Source organism: Bos indicus x Bos taurus, chromosome 15, assembly GCF_003369695.1.
Source record: "Bos indicus x Bos taurus breed Angus x Brahman F1 hybrid chromosome 15, Bos_hybrid_MaternalHap_v2.0, whole genome shotgun sequence".
NCBI classification, from domain to species: domain Eukaryota; kingdom Metazoa; phylum Chordata; class Mammalia; order Artiodactyla; family Bovidae; genus Bos; species Bos indicus x Bos taurus.
Window position 1 is genome coordinate 59,950,823 of NC_040090.1, and position 27,280 is coordinate 59,978,102.

The window sequence follows — 27,280 nt, forward strand, 5'->3', positions numbered from 1 at the left end:
ATGATTATGTCTTAGAATTGAAGATAAGTTTCTCAAAGAAAATTTGTTCCTGAAATTTTGTATAAATATCATGTTAAAATACAACAAACCTGGAAAGAGTTAGAGATGAAAAATGATGGCTTAAAATCTTATGACAGATTATCAGTGCTGCAATTCTAGAAAGATGTTTCCTTTGGTCCAAGGCAGTCATGTACTAATAAATTCTTTCAACAAACAGCGCTTAAGAAGACATTTACCATGTCTGTGGGATAGACAAGGAGTTCAGAGATGGGAGATGTTCCTTAAGTGTTCAAGGGAATGACATGCTGAAAGAAGACCATGGAGAAAATAGATCTTGAAAGATCAGTCAAGTTTAGATAAGTTGATAGCTGAAACTAAGCCAAAGATACAGATCTAAAGACCAGAAACAGTTATTTAAAGTTCCTCTAGCTTTATATATTCAATATCCTTTTCTTTGAAAGCCAAAACTCTCTGTGGCAGGCACATCCACAGGAGAAATCATTCTGATTCTCTTTTAAATTAGAGAGGATGAAGTGTCTTTGCTACATATCCTCTAACATGTGGTTGATTTTGAGTTGCATTTTATTTTATTTTTCATTTCATAATGTCCTTTTTGATATAGAAACAGACAGTTTTACTTCTCCCTAGTTCTGTGGCTGTTTCTTTCACTTTAGTTAGAGAAGAAAAATGTGATTCTCTCCTTTTGTAAATGGAATCCCAGAATTATAGTTTACCTATACCAGTAAGTCAACTTATGTACCATTTAGATTCTCTACTGCAGTGAACTGTAGAATTCACTAAAGTAAATCTCTTTTCTTAGTGTAACATGTGTTAGTAATGGCAGAACTTTGGGTATTACTAAAATAATTAGTTATTTTGATTACATACCAAAGACATTTGTTATTTACTGATTCCAAAGAAATCTTCAGTAATTTATGCCTGGTCTGCACTGTTAAATGAGTACGTGAATCATAGTGTACATAGGACTTAAACTCTGACCTTTGTCAACACCTACTTCCCATTTCCAGCTTTCTCTCTCTCATTTTTCCTAATTGCAGATTACTTGATCTAAAACGCAGCAAAGAAAAAAAACCTTGGGTACATTGGATTGGTACAAAAGTATTTGTGGTTTCAGACCCTGAATTTTAAATCAGTATAACTAGGCTCAAACACATCTTTATTAATCAAAGTAGGAACCATTACAATCAACACATTTTTGCCAACGAGAAAAAAGTACGCTTATTCCCGTAACATAAAAATCTGTACCTTCGGATTCGATGAACTCTTGGAAAGCATTTCCTGCATCCTGCTGGTTGTGGAAGCATTTTCCCTGCAAAATGTTGTTGAGATGCTTGAAGAAGTGGTTGTCAGTTGGCGAGAGGTCAGGTGAATATGGCAGATGAGGCAAAACTTTGTAGCCCAGTTTGTTCAGCCTTTGAAGCGTTGTTTGTGTGACGTTTGGTTGGGCGTTGTCATGGAGAAGAATTGGGCCCATTCTGTTGACCAGTGCTGGCTGCAGGCGTTGCACTTTTCAGTTCATCTTACCCATTTGCTGAACATACTTCTCAGATGTAATGGTTTCACTGGGATTCAGAAAGCTATAGTGGATCAGACTGGCAGCAGACCACCAGTGACCATGACCTTTTTTGGTGCAAGTTTGGCTTTGGAAAGTGCTTTGGAGCTGCTTCTCTGTCCAGCCACTGAGCTGGTTGTCGCTGGTTGTCATGTATAATCCACTTTTTGTTGCACATCACAAACCGTAGGAAATGGTTTGTTGTGTAGAATAAGAGAAGATGACACTTGAGAGTAACAAGTTTTTTGATTTTCAGTCAGCTCATGAGGGTACCCACTTTCTGAGCTTTTTTACCTTTTTAATTTGTTTCAAATGCCAAACAATCATCGAATGGTCAACACTGAGTTCTTGGGCAACTTACCCTGTAGTTGTAAGAGGATCAGCTTCAGTGATCCTCTCAATTGGTCATTGTCAACTTCTGGTGACCGGCCACTATGTCCTTCATCTTTCAGGCTCTGGTCTCCTTTGCCAGACTTCTAGAACCACCACTGCATTGTACATTCGTTAGAAATTCCTGGGCCAAAGGCATTGTTGATGTTGTGAGTTGTCTCAGCTGCTCTATGACCCATTTTGAACTCGAATAAGAAAATCGCTTGAATTTGCTTTCTGACTAACATCATTTCCATAGTTTAAAACACATATAAAATAAACAACAAGTAATAAGCCATTAGCAAAAAAACATAAAGCAAGAAATGCACATTACAATGTATAACATAACCACGTTTATTTAAGAATATATTCCAACATCAAATGGCAAATTTCAGCAACTCAAAACTGCAATTACTTTTGCACCAACCTGATAGTTCAACAGCATTATTTTCAGATTTGAGTAATGATAATATATCTCTCTTCCTTTAAAAAATAGAGTTTACTTTGATGAGTAGAGCCTAAATGTGATTTGAATTAAGAGAAAGCACCATTGGTGTGACTTTGAATAGGAGCCCACCTGAAATGCTTTCTGTCAAGTGTAAAGATTCAGATTGTTGTCAGTTTTCACTTTCGTAGTTAGAAAACTTTTGCTTTATAGATTAATATATTAACTATTGTATAGCCTTTAGGGATAAGCCTTTCCGTTGACTCTCCATATAATAATGTAGCGAGCCTGAAAGAACAAGATGCTTTGGCACTAGAGTACCATTTTCTCTGCCTCGTAGGTATGTGAAGTATGGCTCGGGCCCAGCCCGGTTCCCGCTTCCGGACATGTTGAAATACGTGATTGAATTTGCTAGTACAAAACCTGCCTCAGAGAGCTCTGCATCTCAAAGTGATGCGTGCATGACAGAACCAATTTCTTCAGCACACTGCCTGACTTCTGATCTGACATCCAAGGAAAGGTAACAGAAACAAGTTTTAAAATAGTATATATTGGTGATTTTGGCTTACTCTGAGCTGTGTGCCACGTCTCCACCCGACAAACACTCGCCCTGTGAGAGCTCACGGGCCACGAGCTCTTTGTCTCTCAGGGAAGGGTTTTGCCACTTGAGTGAGTTGTTCGTAATTATTCCCACTCATGTATTCGTCTCACCCAAGGGATAGTTGGGATTATTACAGAGACATCTTGAACTGTCTGGAACAGTGTTCATTCTCTGCCAGGCCCACCTGGCTCGGAGTTTGCTATAAGCTAACTGCCATGAAAGGCCTTGCCCAGAGGAAAAGTCAGCCACTGATTTTCTAAAACATGGCATTCACTCGTCTGCTGTGAAGGAGTCGGCACATCTAAGTAAACACAAGCAAAGGGAAACTTACTTACAAGTAGAAAATTAGAATAAGAGAAAGAACTGGCTAGAAATTGAAGAGGACAACCTCCAGCGGCTTATCCAGCGAAGAGACAGAGAGGCCATGGCACGCGAGCCTTGGTTCTCTTCTGGCTCAGCTGTGCAGCAGCCTTTGTGGTCTGGAGGAGCCAGTGGGGCCAGCTCGGATCAAATGTGATCTGTGTGCCCTGGCTAGCAAAAACACTAGAGCCTATAGAAGAGTTTAGACTTTTTTATGTTTTTAAAAGAAACCCAATCATTCCTTTGCCGCCCCTCCCACACACACACGTGTTACTATTCATTCATTCACGTGTGTGCAGAGCGCCTGTTTGGATAGAACATACCAAATGGTAATAGCAGTTATCTCTAGGAGATGGCGCTAGGCACGGGGTGGAGGGAGGGTTCCTTTACTTTTGTACTCTACTTAGGTGTGTGTTTGGATTTTTGTAGACTGTTTTCATGTCCTTTGTAAAATATAAATGATTTTAATTTTTAAAAAGTGGTTTTATCTGTTTAATAATATGAAACGATACTGACTGATATTAGATTTTAAAGTTATCTGTGTGTGTATGTGTGTAATCTTTTTTGAGATTGAGACATTTCCTCTTTTGCTTACATTGGCTTTGTTTTCCCATATTTATAGGTCCTCAGGGAAAAGAGGTTTGCTCTGTTATTTTGTATATGGGAGAGAGGCAGGGAGGAAGGGGAGTGAGAGTTTAAGTCAGAGCTGGGAAGTTTATGTTCTTCAGTTTTGGTGTGAAACAGAAACCTAAGAACCGTTAGATTGGTTTGTATTCCTGCTGATTTGTCTGTGTACAGTTTTTTTGGCGGTAGTTAATTAGTAGATAAATTAACAGTTACTTTACATACATTATTCTCAGTTTATAACAATGATGTAAAGTGGTTGACATCCACCTCTTTCAGCTGAGGTGTTAGATTCCTTACCCGAGGCTGCTACCGTCTCCTTGGGTGTTTAGCTGAGATGCGGTGGAGCTGGAGTTGTCTGCCTGTAAGTTCTGCACCCTGTGCCTTCCCAGAGCGCCACCTAGTTTGCGTTCCTGCGTGCTGGGTATACAGCTGATGCTATTTTTCTTCTGTGTATTTTGTTCCTGGATCCACCTGTCCATCTCACTTTGGTCAGTTACATCTTGGAAACACAATAGTTGATCCCTTAACTACTCCACTCCCCGTCTCCTCTTTTCCATGTTCCTTCTCATCCTTTCTTCTTGAGAAGAAGGTTCATTGTTACAAGTGGTTACAGAGCAGGTACCATAGACTTGTAAATTCAGGCGGATGTGAGTGTAATCCCTCCCTGTCCTTTACTAGCTGGGTGAACTTGGGAACACTGCTTTATTTCTCTGAATCTTAGGTTTGAAAGTTGGTAAAATAGGAATGGTGATAGTACCTGCCTCATCAGCTGCTGCTGCTGCTACTGATGCCTGTAAAGGAAAGGTTTGGCTCAGTAACTTTATAGAGTAAACACTCACTAAATTGTAGCTGTGCTTTCCCACAGAGCAGCTTGCTTTACAGAGTGCATTAATTTAGGCAAAGACATATTTTGGAAATGGAGGAGAAAATGGCAACCTGCTCCTGTATTCTTGCCTGGGAAACCCCATGAACAGAGGAGCCAGGCAGGCTACAGTCCATGCATGTATGCTAAGTTGCCTCAGTTATATCTGACCAATTCTTCGTGACCATACAGACTGTAGCCCACCAGGCTCCTCTGTCCATGGGATGCTCCAGGCAGGAATACTGGAGTGGGTTGCCATGCCCTCCTCCAGAGCTATAGTCCATGAGGTCCCAAAGAGTCGGACATGATTTAGCGACTGAGCACACACGCGTAGTTCGGAAATTATCATCTGAGCATTTTTTTTTTTTAATCTTCCTTCAGTACAAGTGAAGAGAGCACGTCTCAGGAAGCTGAAGGAACCTTTTCTTCCTCTGAAGATTCTGGACGCAAGTCTAGGATGGCAGAGCAGCCACTTAAACCTCCCCGTTCTTCCGTGGAAATGCCCGCACACCCAGCTCCTCGAACAGTCACAGATGAGGAGATAAACTTTGTTAAGACCTGCCTGCAGAGGTGGAGGAACGAGATTGAACAGGATATACAAGGTTGGCTCTTTCTGCTTGTCAGAGGGTTGCTCTTTGCCTTTTCTGTTTGTGTGAATACATGGAAATTAGGCATCTGGAGACACATCCTGTCATGGCCATGGATTCTGTTGAATTGAGGAATTTGACCTCTTTGGTACTTTTTGTTCCCTGTGAGATTACACTTTGTAATGTGTAATTACAATGAGTGTCAGACACTTTGCGTTAGTAATATAACCATGAAAAGTTCTTCCCTAGATTCCTTCCTCAAATTTTCTGGGAATGCCTGGGTATCTTGGACACACAACGCCACTCACCTTAGAGAATTTTCTGCGTCTGCTGGATTTCTTTTCCCATAGTTTATCTGAACTCTGACTTCAGTTGACCCAAACTTAGAATTGCAGTTTCCTGAATTTCTACTTTAAAAATGTTTTCTACATACAGTATGCTTTATTGACAGTTAAGGAGGCAAAGAATATTTGATTAATGCATGCAGTGTAAAATCACATTATTCAGTATTTTGTTCCTAAAATCCTTTGGTCTTGTCTTGTTTCTCGTCCTCCCCTTCTTTCTCCTTTTATCTAGGAGCAATAAATAAGTAAATGATACAAATCTAGATTCCTCTCTAGTTTTTTTTTAGAAATCTTAATGTAGTTATATTAAACTATAAGCCTTTGTAACCTAAAGGACTAGCTGCTTTAAAACTGCATGCTTCCTTATGGTTCATAGAAGCTGAAAGGGTGAAAACCTCAGGTACAGAGAAGCTGTAGTCTTTGCAGAGCTAAAGCTGCATGTGTGACGTGGGATGAAATCATTATAACTGAGTTTTCTTTTTTAACAGACTTAAAGAACAGTATTGCAAGCACTACCCAGACTATTGAGCAGATGTACTGTGATCCTCTCCTCCGTCAGGTAGAATGAAAATTGATGGGAAGTAGTCAAGGCATGTTCTAATGGTGCTAATGGGATACAGACAGAGAAGTTGATGGTTTTCTTTGAAACTGAATGGAAACTTCCCTAAGATATAAAAGTTAATTTTGGAAAGAAATATGTATTATTCTATATTTTAGGCTAAAAAAAAGCAGTGTATTTTCCTTCTACCACCAACAGGATGTAAAATGTAGTTGTCTTGAGTTTGCCACATGGTATTTTTTCCATGTATTGGAAAGATTTGTTGTTAAATATTAATAAAATTTCTCATAAAATGGTAATTAAGCGGTACAGTGGAGGAAACCTGACCAGGGACTGGTTCCCCATCCTTTGTAAAGTACCATGATCCTTCATGATCCTTCATTTAGCAGTATGATTTTTAACCTTTATGTCTCTCTTAATTCCAAAAGATAGGTAGGCATGCTAGAAATTCTTACTTTCCACATATGTTTTTATTTAGAATAACATTCTGGGCATAGACGGGAAAGAGGCTGCAGTTAGGGGACTGCCCTCCACGGGCTTCTGTGTAAACGAGGGACTGTGGGAGGAGAACCCTGTTTCTAGGGTCACGGGAAACCGTAGTTATGCACCACGTGAATCTTGGGTGTTGACCATTTTCTCTTTTCTATTCTTTAAAAAAATTTACTGTGTTTTTTTTAGTTCATCTTGAATCAACAAGATGTTTTGTTGATGTGAACCCTACATCAAACACACGTGTAAATGGGCAGTTTTCTTAGGTCTTATGGTTGGGTACACTTTGGAATTTTCGTCATGTAAACCCCTGTCGGATGACTTTGCTTTAACCTAACACGGGGAACGCTTTCTGACTTGCAGGTGCCTTATCGCTTGCACGCGGTCCTCGTTCACGAAGGACAGGCAAACGCGGGGCACTACTGGGCCTACGTCTATAATCAGCCGCGACAAGTCTGGCTCAAGTACAACGACATCTCTGTTACTGAGTCTTCCTGGGAAGAACTTGAAAGAGATTCCTATGGGGGCCAGAGAAATGTTAGTGCTTACTGCCTGATGTATATTAACGACAAGCTGCCCCACTTCAATGCAGGTAAAAATACTATAAGCAGAGGCCAGGCTAGGGGAGATTTTGTACTTCTCAGGGAAGGGAACAGTCTTGTAGTTTAAAAAAAAAAAAAAAAAACTCGGATTTATTAGAAAGTAATGATGTGTTTAAGAAATACAAATCGTATAAAAGAGAAGAAAAAGGAAAAATAAGTTTGCTTTCCTACTTCCTTGAGCCCAACAAATATCCGTTCTTAGGCTCCTAAGGTAGTCTTGTAGAAATGTTCTGTGCAGATGCTAGGTTTTATTTATTGATATCTCATGTACACCCCATTTTTTCCCACCAAATGAGATATTTTTCCATTCTGTTTGGCATCTTTTTCACTGTTTTTCTTAGTAATCTCTATTTTTATAAATAGAACCAAGTTATTCCTATTAACAGCTATAAAATAATTTCCATTGCATGGAAGATATATATATATATAATTTATTAAACCAGCTTCCTGTTGATAGACTTTTAAGCTGCCTCTAGTTTTTCCCTTTTTTAGTGACATTCTTGTGTGTGTATTTTTTGCACCTTTTGGAGAATAGCTAGATTTTACAAGTGGATTTGCCTCAGCGCTTTCAGACTTCTCCTAATACTGCTACTAACAGTAATCATAATTATCATTTATGCTGGTACTTTCCTCCTTACTGCATGCTTTCAAGCTTTATTTCTCTAATAACTTATTAACTCTTAACACGGAGGAGGCAGAGCAGAAATTCTTATCCCCCACATTTTCCAGCTGAGGTTCTGTACTTGTCATACAGCCAGTAAATATTCTGGTTCCAGATTCTGTGCTGTTTTCCATGTATATTACTCTTTCTTTCTTCTTTCACATCTGAGATCATACAAGGCGTCTTCTTTTAATATTCAAACTTCACTGTGCTGCATAAGTAAGGAAGCATACAAGGCATTTTGTCTGGGCAGCAAGTGATCTTTCTCTTGGGCTTGGTGGGTAGGGGATGGAGAGAACGCTCACTTCACAGTAACTGATCGTCCTAATTGCGTGTTTGCAGTGTGAGGGCAGGAACAGCTGCTCGTGGGAGTTTCTGTACAAATGATTGTGCTGGCTGTGGGTGGTATATAGGGGCCTTGTTATAACGGGTACGGCTCATCTATAGAAATAGACAAAAAGTGGGAGCTGTCATTTACTGAAAGACTAGTTAACAGCAACCAGTATGTGGATGTGCTACTCTTCTGTAGGTTTTTATGATTTGTTTCGGTTGTAGGGTTGGAAATGAGATTGAATATGTCATTGATAGCCTTGTCATTTTTCATCATAGCCTTTAGTGAACCCCAGGTATTATTGACCTATTGATCTAACCTTTGTATCCCTTTGCTTTGTGGTAGCACTTGATTATGTGAACTTTAAGGCAGTATAAATGTCTTGGTTTTCATTTTCAACCATCTTGAGATGGATATACTTTGTTATTTAATTCAGTTTATTATTATTATTTTTTGACCACACTGTATTGCATGTGAGATCTTATTTCCCTCACCACGGATCAAACCCATGTCCCCTACAGTGGAAGCTCAGAGTCCCAACCACTGCACCACCAGGGAAGTCCTGGAGATGGATATTCTTAACAGTAATAGGGGCACTGTTTACACTGATAAAACTGTTTATCTTGAAATTTCCATTGAATCTAATGATTTTCTGAATTCCCAAGAAATGTTTGTTCTTGCTGCTTTGTCTGTGATTGGCCTCTATTCCAAATCCTCACTTGTTACCATTGATTGATTCATTTAACAAATATTCAGTGTCCCTCCCTTCCAATATGCCAGCCACTGTTACTAGGGTACCATGACTATTGGCCTGATACTGTCAGCACTTCGGACAATGGATGGGTTATGTGCGTATTTTTCATTAAAAGTAAGAAAAAAGACAAAGTGTCTTACTTTCTTTTTTTCTGGAAAGGAGCTTTGGTTTCCTTGAGACGTTTTGCTTGGTGGGACTCTGTTTTAACTGTGTCTTTGTTCTTCCTCAGAGGCGGCCCCAAATGAATTAGATCAGATGTCAGGAGAAGTAGAAGCCCTGTCTGTTGAACTTAAGCATTACATTCAGGAAGATAACTGGAGGTTTGAGCAGGAAGTGGAGGAATGGGAAGAAGAGCAGTCTTGTAAAATTCCTCAGATGGCATCTTCCACCAGCTCAGCATCACAGGACTTCTCTCCATCTCAAGGTATCTGAGCAGGCTGTTTATGCCAGTGACTTGGGAGAGTTCACGCTGCACTCCCGTAGCCAGCCCCGTGCGCATCCTTTGAGTGAGCCATGCCACGCTCTGCACAGTGTGATCAGAGTTGGTGTTGCACAGCCTGACAGCCTAGCTTGTGGCTCTAGACAGTCAGTTCTGCTGAGCAGAAGTAATAGCAGAAGGATTAGCAGCTAGCTACCTGGACTTTCACTCTGTTTAGTGCTTGCTCGTTTCCCAGGTTGCAGGAGAAACTATGGTGAGATTAATAGGTAGATTTTATGAAAACTATTCTGTAAAGTGATCTTCCTAACGGATAGTTATTTATAGGAAGCCTTTTTGCCATGAAGAAATATGATAATATTGGGAGCACATTAAACTTTACAGAGTCATCAGTGACTCCTTGCTGAAGTAGCTGTTTCTTTTAGCTACTTGTTTCTAGGGGAAATTTACATAATTTTTTCAAAAGGTGAGTTAGAAGGTGTGCACATTAAACTTTGTATCCAGTCCTGCGTGCCTTGTAGAGTGTTCTAGTGGTTTTATTACCAGATGCTGATTCGTACCTGCTGTTCTTTCTCAGAATCTTCAGTAGCCTCTTCCCACGGGGCTCGGTGCCTGTCCTCTGAGCACGCTGTGATCGTGAAGGAGCAGACTGCCCAGGCGATTGCAAACACAGCACATGCCTATGAGAACAGTGGCGTAGAAGCTGCACTGAGTGAGGTGAGAGGCCGGGAAGCCCAGAATCTGGAGGGGTGGGCTTTCGGCAATAATTGCCACAGTTTTCTCACTTTTCTGTTACTCTGTGTCTGCTGCATTTAACCAATCCCTCTTTATTTCTGTTTTTTTCTTACTCTTTCTCTCCATTCTGCTGCCACAGCTTAAGGAAGCTGAACCCAAGAAGCCCATGCCCCCGGAAACAAACCTTGCAGAGCAGTCAGAGCAGCCCCCACAGGCTCGTGACGCAGAGTCTGCTGCCCAGCCTAATGCTGAGGTCTCTGAAGTCGAGATTCCCAGTGTGGGAAGGATTCTGGTTAGATCTGATGCAGATGGATATGATGAGGAGGTACAGAGATGAGTCAGGGTCTAGCTGTCTGTTGTCAGTCTTGTATTTCCTTCTCAAGTGACTAAGCATAGCTGTGTAAGGTGTTTGGCAACAGTGTTTTCTCCTAGACACAGGTGGTGGGCGAGAGGGCCTTAGTCACACTGCTGCCAGCAGGTCTCTACTCAGACCTGTCCTTACAAGGCCACTGTGGAGTCCAGGTGGCTCAGAAAGGTAGAATTTAGTTCCATGCGTCATATCCTGAACACAAAATTGCCTTTTAAATTAGGAGTCTTTGGTAATATTAGCCCATTGCATTTCCTCCAAATATGAAAATTTCAGTTGTCTAGTGAGCAGGTCGAATGTGAGTTGACCTGGTTTTAACTCGGAAGCTCCGGGGAGGAGCTGCAGATTTCCGGGCTGTTCGCTGTCTGCCTCCTTTGCAGCTGTCACCACACACTAACAGTCCTGAATCCTGTCCTCAGGTTTCTGTGGGATGGTTTTTTTTTTAATCATTGCAAGGTTTTCACATTATAAAGTCCTATTTGTGCACCTGCTAGTTTCAGACTGTTTCAAATGTGCTGTTCACCCAGATAAAAGCTCTGAAAGACCGATGTATTTAGGATGGACACCCAAACCTCGGAACTCAGGTGGAATTCTCACCTCAGACCTTTCCCCTCTGAGAGCTGTAACTTACCTTGATTGTGTAGCAGTGCCACATCGTAGGTATTTTTAGACATACCTCTTTATTCATCTGCTAAATTAGAGAGCGTCTGTAGGAATAGCTGGTCATGGGCAAGGTCTGTGGTCGTGCAGAGGGCCAGGGGCCGCTAGTGTGGAGCGGGGTGTGCGAGCCTGCCCCTGCAGTGGCCGCTGGCCGGGGAGCACGCCGCCCCACTTCCCTGCGGCGGTCTGTTCACCTTTCTTTCACAGTCTTCTTCTGAACCCTTCTTCTCTGCTTTCTCTCTGTGTTTTGTGTCCTCTTGTGGTAGGTGATGCTGAGCCCTGCCATGCAAGGGGTCATCCTGGCCATAGCTAAAGCCCGTCAGACCTTTGACCGAGATGGGTCTGAAGCAGGGCTTATTAAGGTATCTCTGTTTTGTCTTGTCTTTTAAATTCTCATTTAATTAGGATTAAATTCTAATCCTTATACCACAGGGATCATAATCATGGGGCAGTGATTATATCAGATGCTAAAAAAATGTCTTTCATTGAAGTAAAACGTAAAACTCCCTTTGCTGCCCGGCCAACAGCCCAGCCATTCCACGGCACTGATGGCTCCTCCCCTCGTGGCAGTAACACAGCCTCGGTGCTCAGGTCACACCTGGCCTGGAGTAACCTCCTGGTTCTTAGGAGGTGCCTATTAATAAAGCCGTGAGTGAGACCTTGCCTTTGTAATTTGGAGGCTGTAATATAAGAAAGTAGGCCATGCTTTTTAAGGTGTTTGAATAAAATTTAAGAAAATAAATACATTTGGATTTTTAAATTTCAGGTCCTTGGTACTCAAAGATAAACGCCTGAAACAATTAAAACTTTTGTTTTTCTGAGCACTGTATGAGGAAAATGATTTTCTTGTGAGTACAGGATGTCTCTGGTGCTAGAGGAGTTTTGTTCTTTTTTGAAAGGCAAAGAGATTATAGGCTCCACTTGCCTCTGTCATTCCTCAATAAGAACTTCTTAGAAGTCTTCTTAGAGTGATGAAAACCCCCTTAGGCAGCGGTTTCTGTGTGTACAAGCCCACCATGCCCCCTTTTCTGACTACCAGTTCTGTCTTCAATAGGCATTCCATGAAGAGTACTCCAGGCTCTATCAGCTCGCCAAGGAGACCCCCACCTCTCACAGTGATCCTCGTCTTCAGCACGTGCTCATCTACTTCTTCCAAAATGAAGCGCCTAAAAGGGTAGTAGAGCGGACCCTTCTGGAACAATTTGCCGATAAAAACCTTAGCTATGATGAAAGGTGAGAAGGGAGTACTTCGGTGAACCACCCTTCCTTCTATGTTGACTTAGTCCTCTGGAGGGGAAATGGTCATTGCTTTCTTAACTTTGTCCACAGATCGATCAGTATTATGAAGGTGGCTCAAGCAAAACTGAAGGAGATTGGTCCAGATGACATGAATATGGAAGAGTACAAGGTGAGGTCTTCTCTTTACGTCTACAAAGCAAACATATAAATTTCTAAGGCAACCCTAACAATTAAAAAACAAATAAAAAGGTAAGGAGGCCAAGCTGTTGAAACATTTGGGGCTGTCATTTATGTGTTCTTCTCGTGCGTGCTAAGTCACTTCAGTGGTGTCCAACTCTTTGTGACCGTACGGACTGTAGCCTGCCAAACTCCTCTGTCCGTGGGATTCTCCAGGCAAGAATACTGGAGTGGGTTGCCATTTCCTTCTCCAATATGTTCCTCCTCATATAGTAAATTATACATATGCACCAATATATTTATAATCCAATTTGTACAACTTGTAGTAATATTAATAAACTTTATAAGCTATAAAGCAAACAATTTTATATTATCGCCAAGACTCCCACCACCTTTCAAAAAAAGCTGAGTCAGAATGAATGATCTTTTCTTAACCCTTTGAATGGCCAGTTTCTTTATGCCATTCTTCTCTTCAGCTGATCAGCACTTCATTTCCCTTAAATACTCACTTTAGAGAAGGCACTAGCACCCCACTCCAGTACTCTTGCCTGGAAAATCCCATGGACGGAGGAGCCTGGTAGGCTGCAGCCCATGGGGTCGCTAAGAGTCAGACACGACTGAGCGACTTCACTCACTTTTCACTCTCATGCATTGGAGAAGGAAATGGCAACCCGCTCCAGTGTTCTTGCCTGGAGAATCCCAGGGACGGGGGAGCCTGGTGGGCTGCTGTCTATGGGGTCGTACAGGGTCGGACATGACTGAAGCGACTTAGTAGCAGCAGCAGCCTTGTCCTAGGCAATATAATTCGTGACTTCATGGTTTTGGTTTGCTTTAAATAATACAGTTTTCTAATATTTCTGTATTCAAAACTAAATTTTTATGCATTAAAATACATGCTTGACTACAGATTTCCAAAAACAAAACACATCATGTAGGTACAACACTGTTGTGTGCCACCTCGGTGTGCCCTACTCATCGCCCCTGGCCCCCACCCCCCACCCCCCCAGGCAAGGTTAGTGTTGTTCCTGAGATTGGAGCGGCCTTGACCTTCTGTCTTCCCTCATCTGAATGGCTTCCTCAGAACTCGGGAGGCCATTCATTCAGACCAGAGCTGAATGACTTTGGCGTGGGTGTTGGAAGTTAAGATCCGAAATTCTAAAGCTCATGTGAAGTGAATATTTCTGTTGCTCGGTGGCAGGAACAGGACATGGAAAATTAAGGTCAGCGGTAGACTTTTATCATAAATGTCCAGTACTTTATTACCTGAAAGCTTTTGTGTCTCCTGTTTTTGTGCTGGGCCATATGAGCTCCGTAAGTATTAGTACTGAGTTTGAAACTTGCTGTGGGGAAAGGGTAGAAGTAGTTTTGGTCATAATCATGAATGGCTGTCATTCCTTTTCAGAAGTGGCATGAAGATTACAGTTTGTTTCGAAAGGTGTCTGTGTATCTGCTGACAGGCCTGGAACTCTATCAGAAAGGAAAGTAAGTGGCGACTCATGTTGCCGAGCGTACTGGTTGTGGATGCCCACCAGGAACTCTAAGGACCACAGCCCCTTCCACACCCCCACCGTGTCTCTACCTTTTTCAGTGTTCTGCTTCACGTTTGCACTGAACATCAAACATGTATCTTCATCTTTTATATAATGATAGATTTCTTGGTTGAGAGATATAATGGCCAATTTTCTTCGTGATAAATGAAAATGAACTCAGAAAATGAATTTTAGAGTCAGTGTGGACCGTAGTGAGCCTCTCGTCCACTTCCTTGTTGTAGAGTTGGGAGAAACAGAAGTCCAGGGAAGTGCCATGATTTGCCTTGAGCTTCTCGGCCAGTTTGCAGAGGAGCTGAGGCTGGCTGTGGTCTTTGGCCCTCTTTTCCACCTGCACCATGCTGCCTCCATGCTTAAGACTTTTCCATCCCTGTAGCCGGTTCCATTCTTGTATTAGAGAGCGATGGGGACTAAGCCCTGGGTTTGGGAAAGGAGCACTGAGCTGTTTTTCATCGATAACTTTCTCAGGTACCAAGAAGCGCTTTCCTACCTGGTGTATGCCTACCAAAGTAATGCCACTCTGCTGATGAAGGGGCCCCAGCGGGGCGTAAAGGAGTCGGTGATCGCTTTATACCGAAGAAAATGCCTTCTGGTGTGTACTCTGTATAAAGCCTGACAATTTTTGTGTTTTATTGTATTTATTTACCTCTGTTCCTAGAAGCCAGGAAGAAATATAACATAAAACAAAAAAAACCTCCTGCAGGTTTTAGATTGTTCTAAACCCTCAAGAGTAGTTCTACATTGAAACAGATTAAGTTACTTCAGTGAACATCATTCTTCTTCCGCCCCTGATAGAAGTTAGGTGAGAACCTCATCTCCCCTTTTTGGTGCTCTTCATGTGTGCCGCATCACAGCTTATATATCACACGCCTCTCTGCTAGGTTGTGAGTTCCTTGAGCATAGACCCTCTTCTTAGTCAGCCTTTCTCTGTGCCTGGCACACAGTAAGCATATAATAAACATGTGTTTTCTATGTTCCCTAACTAATAAGCTAGTAGATGAGAAGCTTTAGTGATGTCTAAAGAGACTCCAGTTTTTAAAAGGTTTGAACCATAAGGATTGATCCTGCCATTCTGTTAACATTCTTGTCATAAACCACAGGAGATCTAGCCCGGTCGTTTTGCACTTGGCTGCTGTGTGGGAAGGCGCACCCATAGTCTGTCTGCCTCCCCAGGGGTCCCTCCAGGTGCTTGTCTTCAGAAAACTGCAGAGGCGGCTTAACCTCAGGCTAAGCTTGCATTGGGCCTCCCTGCCACCCAGCAGGATCACCCTCCACCAAGGAGCAGTCAGGCCCGCATTTCTGCCACTACCTCTCGTTAATGCCAAATGGAAGAGATTAAGTTGTGACATGTATGTATCTCAGAAGCTTCATTTTCTTATTATACTTGGATTCCTGTGTCAGTTGTAGATATGGCAGGGCACTTTGAAGCTGAAAAGGGAGCCTTGTAGATTTGATGGACCGCAAGTGCTTTTATTTTTTAAATCACCAAATAGAGATTACGTTTTGAACGTCCTGCTCAGCTGCCACAGGAAGGCAGTAATAAGGATTTGGCTTCTTTCCGTCTCTGGCTCTCAGTTCCCGGTGTGTGTCAGAATCACCTAAGGGGCTTTCACATGTTGGTGCCCAGGCCTCCTCCAGACGGTTAAACCAGTCTCCTGGTGAGGGGCCTGGGCACCACCTTGTCTTCTGCAGGTGATTTTTGATTTTTGGTGAAGAGTGAGAACCATCAAATAGGTCTTTTGATAGAAGCAGGTGTTAAATATGACCTTGACTTATAAGTTTAGGCCACTTGATAAGAGGCTTTGCTGCATTCGGATCACCTTGGGGGCATTTAAAGAAAAAAATCCCAGTGCCTAGGTCAGCCAAATACCAATCAAAGCAGCCTGAGTGTGTTAGGGTATCTGTGGTTTTTAAGGATCCCGGGCAATTCCAATGTACAGTGAAGTTTGGGAACTACTTGTTTAAATATTTGTCTTCTTTTTGAGACTTTTTTCCCCACTGTTTTTTATCCATAGGAGCTGAATGCCAAAGCAGCTTCTCTCTTTGAAACAAATGATGAGCACTCTGTAACAGAGGGTATTAATGTGATGAATGAGCTGATCATTCCCTGTATTCACCTTATCATTAATAATGACATCTCCAAGGATGACCTGGATGCCATTGAGGTCATGAGAAACCACTGGTGCTCTTACCTTGGGCAGGATATCGCAGGTGTGTTGTTTGTTGCCATTGCTAATAATTTCTAAGACCCCTGAGAGTTCTAGAAATGACAGTTGGACTCTGTAGCACTGGTTGTCAAACCTTTTTAAGGGATTGGAATCCCCGAGCATATAAATGCATGAAAATTACATCTGTTGTATTGAAACAAGGAACAGGACCCTGAACCCCTGTCCTTAGCCTCCCCTTACCTCCTCTTTGGTTGCTGAATCACCTCCACAGCTAGCCACACAGCTCTATTTGGAAAAAAATATCACTGTGCTCCAGCAATGTTAGACTGCTGTTACTTTTCCATCTGCCAAAATCTGAACTTGAACTTTGTAGTTTAAATATAAAAAAAAAATCTGTTTATGCAGCTTGATTACCTGTCAGTGCCATAATTAAATTTTCCTGTGACTTGAAGTTGCAAGACATAAACATTTTATTAACTGTGATGCCTTCAAGGTTAATAAATTAGTAAATGGGATGTTTGTGCCTGTCCAAAGCATTTTGGAGAGAGAGCCTAAAACTAGATATTTTTAGGCGAGTTTAGTTGACTTAGAAAGTTGTTATGTATCCTAATATGAAGCCTCTTTGTTGCTCACTGATGTAAAGATATTCTGGTGATTTGTCAAAGTGTTCAAGTTTATGATATTTATTGAAAAAATCTATAATAATTAGTAGCTAAGAATTTCATTTTAATGTTTTCAGTTTTTGTTTAAACTGTGTGTGACGTTATAGCTTTACTTAATGCCATGTACACACTGGTATATTTTAATTGAAGGATAAGACCAGCGTTATCTTTATGGCAGTAGTATGTTCACAGCACATTGTATTTATGGTACTTTGTCAAATTTTAAAGGATGATTGATTAGAAGACATGTCCATAATGAAGTGAATATATAGTGTTATCCTGCCGCATGTCAGATGCCTTAAAACAATGACCTAAAACTCTGCTATAATCGGCAAATAGGTCTTTGCTCTTGATTTGGCCTGAAGGAATCGTCATTTGTCATTAGCTGGCCAGAATAATGCTTTGAACTTGGAGGTTGTTGCAGACTTACTAGTTTTAACTCAAGAGATTTATTTAGCTGTATACTAACCATCTATTTTCCCTCCACAGAAAATCTGCAGCTGTGCTTAGGGGAGTTTCTACCCAGACTTCTAGATCCTTCTGCAGAAATCATTGTCTTAAAGGAGCCTCCAACTATTCGGCCCAATTCTCCCTATGACCTTTGTAGCCGATTTGCAGCTGTCATGGAGTCAATTCAAGGAGTGTCAGCTGTGACAGTGAAATAAGCCCCCACGTGTTCAAGACCCAGCCTGGTCTTTGGTTGACCGTCTGTTGCACAGAAGTCTGTTGTCACAGTGTTTACCCTGGGAAAGGGATTAGGTGGGAAAGTGAGACTCAGATCGAGATCCTAACTATGCTGTGTGTGTAAAGAAGGGTTGAAAATAAAACTGCACTTTTTAGGTACAGAATCATAGAAGCAATTTCACGAAAAAAGGCAGGAACCAGTATATTAAGGCATTGATTTGTGGCAGAAGCCCTGAAATGTCTCTTGTCCCTGCAAGACAGCCTGGGTTTTTCTGAGCCTCAGAGTATCCTTCAGGCATCAGTATTTTTGACAGCAGACTAAAAGGGTGATTCATCAGGACCTGAACTGTATGAACAGCTACTCGTTATTTTATCAGATACAGATGACATTAAAAAAAATTAGCTGCAAGGGAGGAGATGAAAAAATGGGTTGTTGCCCGGCTCTTGACAGGAGATGAAAAAAATAGGTTGTTGATGAGCCACCACCCTTTCACATGTGGGTAGAACATAAGGTCATGTGGCAGTAAGAGGCTGAAAAGTCAAAAGAAGGCTGCCTCTCCTTTCTTCCTTCTATTTTATTTTATATTTTTAAATAAACCAGAAAACCTCATACTCAGTCCCGAGTGAAAGAAAGGAGAAAGCATTAAGGACATCAGATGGAAGAGCAGCATTGTGAAACTTGACTAAAGATCACATTTTCAGAGTTGTTAACTATTTAAAGGTAAATTTTTCTAGCATCTGAAAATGGCTAAAACACATGGCTAAGGCTGCTGCTGGTCCAGAAGAACATTTTGACACCCCACCCCCTTTTTTCCTTTTAAAAAGTAGGGGATGTGGGTTTGTAAAAAAAAAATATATATATGTATATGTAGAGAGAGAAATATCCCGTTGACCATTTTTAGAAGGCTCCAGATTGGGTATTGTGTTTTAACCAAATTTTAAAGATTACCAGGGGAATTGTGGGAGGGTCAAAGACTTGTTACAACTATGCAGATTTTATAAATGTGCAATAAAAGTATTTGTTTTACCTTTGGTATGCAGTATGGCCTTTGTTTATATATGTTCTATTTTGGAAATGGATGGACTCAGTAAGCATTTCTCATGTTTCAGTTTTTCTTCTTACAGAGAAAAGAGCAGATTAAAGGGTTAAGAAGCTTGATGGGAATGAAAAGTGTCAACTAAAAATAGTCACAACCTGAAAGCAGAGAGAGGTTTTATTCGGTGGGAGTTTTTAGAACTTCAAGCCTGGGAGGCAGCCTCTCAAGTAGCCCCGAGAAACTGCTCCAAGGAGGCGACGGGGAAAGGAGTCAGGTTATATAGAAGTTTGTACCAAAGAGAGGTAGATAGTCTGAACATCAAAGATTACTGATAATTAAGGAAAACCAGCTATCACAAGGAGTTCAGCGCTCTTCTCTATGGGAAGGTGCAAGCATCTGGGCTCACTGAACTCATTCCTTTCCTATGCATCTCAGCTGTCTGGGGGCATTGTTCTCCCTGTTCGGGCCCTCTGGGCTCAGAAACGGACATTTGGAGGCCTTGAACCACAGCTGGCTGTGACCTCCTTTCTAGATGGGGCAGGGGATACTCCATTTCACAAAGGCAAGTCACTTCTTGAGCAACGCCTAGTGGTGTCTGATTTCCTCTCATTTGCTGTTGCATTGCACTTGAGTGTATTCACATTGTAATTTGATTCAGAAGGCAAAAAAGTTTTTCTTGATGCTGAATATTTTATATTTTGGTCAAATGAATGGTTAAGCCATCTTTTACAGATATTCAGAGGTACTTTTGTGTTTTAAAGCTCACTGCAAAGATTTTTTTCATGGGGAATTGATTAATTATCTTACTCATTGATTGTGTGTGTGCTAAGTCGCTTCAGTCATGTCTGACTCTTTGCGACCCCATGGACTGTAACCCTCCAGACTCCTGTGTCTATGGGATTCTCCAGGCAAGAATACTGGAGTGGGTTGCCATTTCCTCCTCCAGGGTATCTTCCCAATACAGGGAGCAAACCCACGTCTCTTGGCATTGGCAGGTGGGTTCTTTACTGTTAGTGCCACCTGGGAAGGCTTTTACTATTTACCATTTGCCTTTTGCTTTTAAATCCCTGTCATTACTGAGTGCTGTGCACAGTTATGTAACAACCCTGGGATGATAATGAGGACTGTTGGCTTGCCCAAGGTCACAGGTGTCCTAGGTAGTGGAGCCAGGACACTTGTCCTTGGTGTGTCTCACGTCATAACCTGTGTTATTAACAACTACTCGACTGCTTTGTGCCTTTTCACATTAGTTATTTCCTGATCAGCTTTTGAAAATCTATAGTTGGTGAAGAAAGGAAGAGCTGGACATCTGTAGAGGTGGATCTGCTCAGACCACCCAGCAGGGTGCTGGGACTGCCTTAGGTATTGCTAGATTTCTTTTAGGGTCAGGAAAGTGCCTCAGGCTAAGAACGGTTTTACTTATTTCAAGGGTTGTGAAAAAGAAGGATGAGCGGAAGGGATGTTGGGGACAAGGTGGGAAAAGAACCAACCTGACCCTTGACCTAGAATGATTCAAGAGTTTGGGCAGGTTACATGACTTCTCCATGACTTCCCTGGAGACTGGGATTCACCTCTCCCTGGTTAACTGGCATTGCAATCCTTTTCTGTTGGGCTTTGTTAGCTCTTTTAAGAACTATTGTTCAGTCACTCAGTCATGTCCGACTCTGCGACCCCATGGACTACAGCACATCAGGCTTCCCTGTCCTTCACCATCTCCCGGAGTTTGCTCAAACTCATGTCCATTGAGTTGGGGATGCAGTCCAACCATCTCATCCTCTGTCATCTCCTCCTGCCTTCAGTCTTTCCCAGCATCAGGGTCTTTTCCAATGAGTCGGCTCTTCGCATCAGGTGGCCAAAGTATTGGAGCTTCAGCTTCAGCATCAGTCCTTCCAATGAATATTCAGGGTTGATTTCCTTTAGGATGGACTGGTTTGATCTCCATGCAGTCCAACGGACTCTCTACAGTCTTCTCCAGTGCCCCAGTTTGAAAACACCAATTCCCTGATTGGGTTGGACAATTAGAGGCCGCATGCCACAACCAAGACCCACTACAGCAAATCAATCAATCAATGTTTTAAAAAATAATTTCTTGGCTTTTTTTTATGGCAGGAATCCAATTACTAGCTCTTGTGTTGGGTATTTTACGGTTCTAAAGAGAACCCTGTGCAAAACCTCCACATCATTCCCTGGTGCAGCTTTGGGACTTTCTGACTGACCTCTCCCAATCCTCTCAGCTCCTGCTCTTGCCACTCCCACCTTCCAGCAGTGCTCCGGACAGTGACACCCAGGCTGCCTTCCCCGGCACCCATTCGGGTTACAGAAAACTTAGCCATCCATGCACCAGTCAAAGGCAGGGGGGCTGGTGCTGCTGCCTCGCCCCATCCAAGCCAGCCAGCCCCCTGCCACGGGCTGCTCCAGTGGTGTTCAGGCACCCTCCTCTGTGCCTCGGTCACCAGGAGTTTGCGCCGCTCAGCAGGGTGGGATGCATATGTTTCAGATACCGTCTTTCCTGCTGGGAGCAGCTGCATCTGTGAGTGGTTCTCCTGTGGTCCATCTCCCTGCCGCCCCCCTCACAAGGAAGGGTGGAGACATCACAGTGCTCCCAACTGTTGTGAATTCCCTTCCAGGAATCCTCCCTGATGAGTCTGGGTGCTTCTCTTAGGCGGGCTGTGTGAAGGCTGACCACCAGTTTACTTCCTAGCAGGAGTGGTGAGCCCCTGTCTTTAGAGTGAGTACTAGTACTAAGTCAGTGCACTCGTGTCCAGCTCTTTGCAGGCCTTAAGGACTGTAGCCCACCAGGCTCCTCTGTCCAGCAAACAGGGCTTCCTGAAGAACCCAAGGCATATGTCGCCCATTGGATTTAGCTTTGAGGTACTATTCAAAATTCTGGGCAACTATAAATATGGACAAGGTAGCAAGAACACCTGGCTTTAAAAATAAATCCATCAATTAGTAGAGTGGAGTGTGATTCCAGTTTCTTTCAGTTCTACATCAGAGGCCAGCGACTAAACAGTTGTATTACCCTAACCCTAGCTGCTAAGACACACCTCCAGTCCAGAAGCCCATGAATCTATTTCTGATTTTCCTCCCATTCCAAAATGTGTCTCACCCTTGCGACTTTCCCCTTAGAGCTAGTCCCAGAGGCTCAGAAGGGTAACATGAATATTTTAACAGGAACTTCCTGGAATGCCTTCTTTGCAAATGGTGAAATGTTCACCATTCAAAGGAAGGCCAGTGGAGAAGATAACACGGAACTCATCAAATTCTAACTGCATTAAGTTTGGCAAGTCCCTGAGTTATTTTCTTAAAATGCCTTGCACATAATAAAAGCTTTTGGCTTGAAACCTTAATTGATTGATGTCCCTTTCTGTTTTTCATACATATGACAACACACTTCTCCATGTGTAACCACAACAAAGAAATGTTTTTAATGCTAATTTGCCACAAATGTATGAGAAAAGACTGAGCTGAAGCTAAGATTTAATGAGTTCTATTTTTATTTCTCATTATTTTCCCTACAAAGTAGCAGGTAGATAAAAGCACCGTGGCAGTTTTAGGTGAAAAACATCTTCTTGCTCAGATTCTTTCTCGAAAAGGAGACTCTGTCCAGAATGCAGATCACTTCCTTCAGGGGATGACATGCTATTGACTGCTTGGGAATCAATCAACAGGGCCTGCTCCACTCCCGAATTTTTTTTGTTTAATGCCTTTGTGTCCTTTTTAAAGGAGAGTTAGAAAAACAGACTTTTTTTTTTTTTTAACAGATGTTAGTTTGTGCCCTTTCTTTGCAGAGGAAGCCATAATCACATGCTGATGGAAAACATCGTCAGCACCTGCACCCTGGGGATTAGGGTGAGGGCTGCAAGCCACCAGCAGGAGCAGGTGAGCTATCTGACAACAAAGACCCTGTTTAGACCCCAACAAATGCACAGAGAACGAGATTTTTCTGACAGGTCTTTTTTCTTCTTCTGCTGGGGTGCTGGTTTTTCTTTGTTCTGGTGGATTGTCGGCAGCCCACCCCCACGAAGCAACCAGCGGCGTGATGAAAGACTTCGGCAGCATCCAAACCTTGGATTCAAGTCTCTGCCAGCTAATTACTCACTGTGGGCGTGTTGCCTAAATTCTTCATTTCCTCATTAGGAAAACAATATCTGTTCTCCCCAGCTCAAAAAACAAAACACCAACCCTCAAAATAACAGTAAAGAAAGCACAAGATATGTGAAAGTGCATTGTCATTCTTAAACCCCACCCAGCTATGTGGCAGGGATATGGCACAGGGACAGTTCAGTTCAGTTCAGTCACTCAGTCGTGTCCGACTCTTTGCGACCCCTTGAATCGCAGCACGCCAGGCCTCCCTGTCCATCACCAACTTCCGGAGTTCACTCAGACTCACATCCATCAAGTCAGTGATGCCATCCAGCTATCTCATCCTCTGTCGTCCCCTTCTCCTCCTGCCCCCAACCCCTCCCAGCATCAGTCTTTTTCATTGAGTCAACTCTTCGCATGAGGTGGTCAAAGTACTGGAGTTTCAGCTTTAGCATCATTCCTTCCAAAGAAATCCCAGGGCTGATCTTCAGAATGGACTGGTTGGATCTCCTTGCAGTCCAAGGGACTCTCAAGAGTCTTCTCCAACACCACAGTTCAAAAGCATCAATTCTTCGGTGCTCAGCTTTCTTCACAGTCCAACTCTCACATCCATACATGACCACTGGAAAAACCATAGCCTTAGGTGTTAGGAAAGTGGGGTGGGCTCCTGCTGCAGGTCAGCTGAGCTCCTATTCCCAGCCCCATGCTTGGCTTCCTGTGGTTCTAAGAACACAGATAACGTTCTTCAGGCCTTACAGGCCCTGCAAGGTCTGGTTCCTTCCTACTTCACCAGCCTTGCCTTACACTTTCTTCTCTTTCCATCTAGAACTGCTGTCCACCCTTTAGCTTTTAGCCAGTTACCATTTCCTTAGGGTACCCACTCATCGAACCTGACTAGGTTAAAGTCCTCCTATTGCATGATCGTATAGAACTATGTGGTGGTGGTGTTTAATCACTCGGTCATGTCCGACTCTCTTGCAACACCACAGACTGTGGCCTGCCGGGCTCCTCTGTCCATGGGATTTCCCAGGCAAGAATACTGGAGTGGGTTGCCATTTCCTTCTCTAAGGGATCTTCCCCACCCAGGGATCAAACCCGTGTCTCCTGCATTGGCAGGTGGATTCTTCATCACCAAGCTACCAGGGAAGCCCATGGAACCATGTACCTTTCCAAGTTTGTAAAGTCTGTCACAATTACAATTTCCACTGATGTGACTCCCTGTCAATATTTGTGTCCCCTAATTGCCTAGATGAGGGGCAGGGACAAGTTTTGTCTTACTCCTGGTTGCTAGCACAATGCCTGGGATGTGGTAGGTGGACAGTAACATTTGTTCAAAGAGATGGATGAATGATGACATGGGTCCTCCTTGTAGATCCTATGGGATCCAAGGACAACTCTTGGCTATTTGAGCTTCGATGGCACCCCACTCCAGTACTCTTGCCTGGAAAATCCCATGGACGGAGGAGCCTAGTAGGCTGCAGTCCATGGGGTCTCGAAGAGTCGGACACGACTGGGCGACTTCCCTTTCACTTTTCACTTTCATGCATTGGAGAAGGAAATGGCAACCTACTCCACTGTTCTTGCCTGGAGAATCCCAGGGACGGGAGAGCCTGGTGGGCTGCCGTCTATGGGATCGCACAGAGTTGGACACAACTGAAGTGACTTAGCAGCAGCAGCCTGGTTGAAACTTGGCCTCGAGATCTTTGAAATGTAATCGAGAAAGGATAGTTGATAAAATGGGCATCAAAACCAGAGAAGGCCAGAATACAAATTTGATGCAATCCCCTTTTATACTGAAAAATTCATTTACCTAAGGCTTTTAGATCTGTGTATGTGAAGTGAACATATACAAAAGGATATATGTAAAAGGGAAAAGAGCTTTCTGGAGAAACCGATCCCTACAGGATGTTATTCTGGGTGAGAAGGTATGTGAGTCAGGTACTGCAGACAAAGCTGCACCAGGGCAGACTCATTTCCTCAGAAAAAATAAAGGGAACTGATATGGGCTACGCTGGCAAACGGTTTATTCTTGTGTTGGTATGTGCATATTCTTGTTGAGCAATGGGTACCTCAAGATGCCAGGGCTAGGCCAGGGCTCTTCATTAGAGAAGGAGAAGCATCTGAACACAAACAGTACAGCCTAAGGGCAAAGTGCACCACCAGTGTGTGGAGGGAGGGTCTCCTGGGTCCTGTGAGCAAAGGTGCCTTTGAACTTGAAGAAGCGATCTGTGTGAGGACATTGGGACCATCACGCTTAGTTGTTCTCCTGTGGGAATTGTCGATAGGGTCAGTGGTGACTCTTAGCCAATTAGGGGAGTGGGAGGCAGATGGTAGTGAAAGGAAGAGGGCGAGTTTGCAGGGTAATTTCAGCTGATGAGCAGGTTTACGAGCAAGCAGGAGGCTTCCTCTTGAGGACCTGCAGAAATTCCTAGGGAAGATTTGGGGCGGATGGTCAGGAAAGGGGGACAAGCAAAGGAACTGGGGTCATTGTGTGAAAGGGACTTTATTGGTAGCTACAGCCTAGGTAGGTCATCTGACACTTGGATTAAAATGTAAGGGATTTATGATGTGAGTCATATAGTAAAAGGTATTTCCAGGAAGCTGACAATTCTTTCCAGGTATATGCCCATGTTGGGCAGTCCTTGGGCACAGCCACGCAGGGATCTTCCTAGGGTCAGTGCTGAAAGTGCCCTGTTCTGGGCAAACCAGGATTGTTGGTCACCCTATCACTCACTCACACCATTTCTTACCTTCATGTTGGGGAGACAGACCACATACAGCCTCCTAACATAGCAGAAATAAGAATATGTCTTCCCTTTGGAATATTAAGAATCTACAAAACAGCAAAGATATATTGTGACACTCCCTTTCAAATCATGCACCTGAAGCTGAAAATGAAGGCAAGGAGGGTTCCAATCCTGAGGTATTATTCTAGGCCAATATTTCATTTTCAATTGCCAAGGTATATTCTTAAACTTTTCTATCTACATGTAGAGTAGACTAGTTTTTCTAGGATGGATGCAATTTTGTAATGTTTTCCTTGGTAATAGAAGAATCAAGTATATAATTCATAAGTTTAACAGCATGTTATGTAAATAAAATCTAAATCAGATAAATATGCTTTTAGAAACTGTGCTTTGATTTTTCATTCTGAAATTAGGATCATCACATCACTAAGACAGTCAAATTCCTGAACAAACAGGACAGTGACCACCACCCCTAAAATGAGGCAAACAAATATAGAGTGAAGAGGGTAAGGAAGAAAAAGGATTCTACTGACATTCCTCTGTCCCAGAGATTCCTTGAGAGAAGCTTGTCCTAGATGAGCAGGGTCCTAGGTCTTGGCATTAGGTAGAACGAGCCATCAGATACCTCTGCTGGAGCACAGGATGGTGGGGCTGTTGTAGGAACAGCCATGTGGGGAAAAGTCACATCTTCTTTTCCCAGGCAGGCTGAGAAGACGAGGAGTAACCCACCAAGGGCCAGGAAAACACCAGAAGCCCAACCCAGGTAGAGGGCATCTCCAAACTCCCACCGAGGCACAATCTCAGGGATGCTGTCATCCCAGAAGTCTTGGATTGTGGCGTAGGCCACCCAGGAGACGGGAAGGAGGGTAGTGGCCGCAGCTGATGCCTCCAAAGTCCCTCCCAGGAGACAAAGCCTCCTTTTAAGCACCTGTCTGATCCTATGAAACTGGAAGCATTCAGCCCCAAAGCCAGAGAGCAGAAGCCCCATGAGTCCGAGCCCATGGGAGGCCACCATGAGGATGCGGGACGCCTGGAGCTCCTGGGGCAGAGACAGGAAGGACTCAAAGGCTTTGCACACGGTGGCGACTTCCTCCTGATCCACGCAGACCTCCCAAAGCCCCATGGTCCAGGTCTCCATTTCGTTCAGCTCCAGACTGAGAGTCTTCCACCGGGGAAGGATAGTGGTGACGCATAAGCAGATGCAGCCAAGGAGAGAAAGGAGCAGTCCCCCTAGCTGGATTTTCCCGTGGAAACTCCAGGACATGGTTGCTCCCACCAGAGAATAAAGGCAGAAAGCAAAGGAGGAGAGGCGGCTCAGTGACGGCGTCAGGCAGGACTTTTGGGAAGCTGAGCAGAAGGTCCTTCAGGTTTGGGGAGGGTTCCTGTTTCAGTTTTCTAGGCGGCTGATGCCAGGGACTTGGCAATGTTTGGGTTTAGGGGGTGTGCCCAAGATTAGATGTGGGGGTGGATCCTGGGGGAGGGGCCCATGAGAGGCAAAATAGTCAGATAGTAAACCATCAATACATATTTGATGAGTACATTCAAAAAATTCCTCCCCAGGTCCAAGAAGA

At 43.2% G+C, this 27,280-nt stretch overlaps 2 protein-coding genes across 11 annotated transcripts in view; one reads left to right on the forward strand and one right to left on the reverse strand.

Moving 5' to 3' along the window:
• USP28 (ubiquitin specific peptidase 28) overlaps nucleotides 1–18,872 on the forward strand; it is a 63,773-nt gene extending 44,901 nt beyond the window's left edge. For 3 of the 10 annotated variants that reach the window (XM_027563689.1, XM_027563690.1, XM_027563699.1), the window contains 14 exons: nucleotides 2,728–2,907; nucleotides 5,219–5,439; nucleotides 6,257–6,327; nucleotides 7,180–7,408; nucleotides 9,394–9,588; nucleotides 10,178–10,317; nucleotides 10,475–10,660; nucleotides 11,629–11,724; nucleotides 12,417–12,595; nucleotides 12,692–12,770; nucleotides 14,181–14,260; nucleotides 14,794–14,917; nucleotides 16,341–16,536; nucleotides 17,645–18,864. In XM_027563689.1, the coding sequence (XP_027419490.1) occupies nucleotides 2,728–2,907; nucleotides 5,219–5,439; nucleotides 6,257–6,327; nucleotides 7,180–7,408; nucleotides 9,394–9,588; nucleotides 10,178–10,317; nucleotides 10,475–10,660; nucleotides 11,629–11,724; nucleotides 12,417–12,595; nucleotides 12,692–12,770; nucleotides 14,181–14,260; nucleotides 14,794–14,917; nucleotides 16,341–16,536; nucleotides 17,645–17,820 (2,152 nt within the window). In that variant the 3' untranslated portion in view covers nucleotides 17,821–18,864. Of the gene's footprint in view, nucleotides 1–2,727; nucleotides 2,908–5,218; nucleotides 5,440–6,256; nucleotides 6,328–7,179; nucleotides 7,409–9,393; nucleotides 9,589–10,177; nucleotides 10,318–10,474; nucleotides 10,661–11,628; nucleotides 11,725–12,416; nucleotides 12,596–12,691; nucleotides 12,771–14,180; nucleotides 14,261–14,793; nucleotides 14,918–16,340; nucleotides 16,537–17,644 lie in introns of all 10 variants that reach the window. The other 7 variants (XM_027563692.1, XM_027563691.1, XM_027563693.1 and 4 more) reach the window with 7 other exon arrangements.
• A 7,408-nt stretch (nucleotides 18,873–26,280) lies between these two features.
• On the reverse strand, nucleotides 26,281–26,973 carry CLDN25 (claudin 25). Its single transcript, XM_027562207.1, has one exon. The coding sequence runs from the start codon at nucleotides 26,971–26,973 to the stop codon at nucleotides 26,281–26,283; it is 693 nt and encodes a 230-aa protein (XP_027418008.1).
• Between the last annotated feature and the right edge of the window lie 307 nt (nucleotides 26,974–27,280).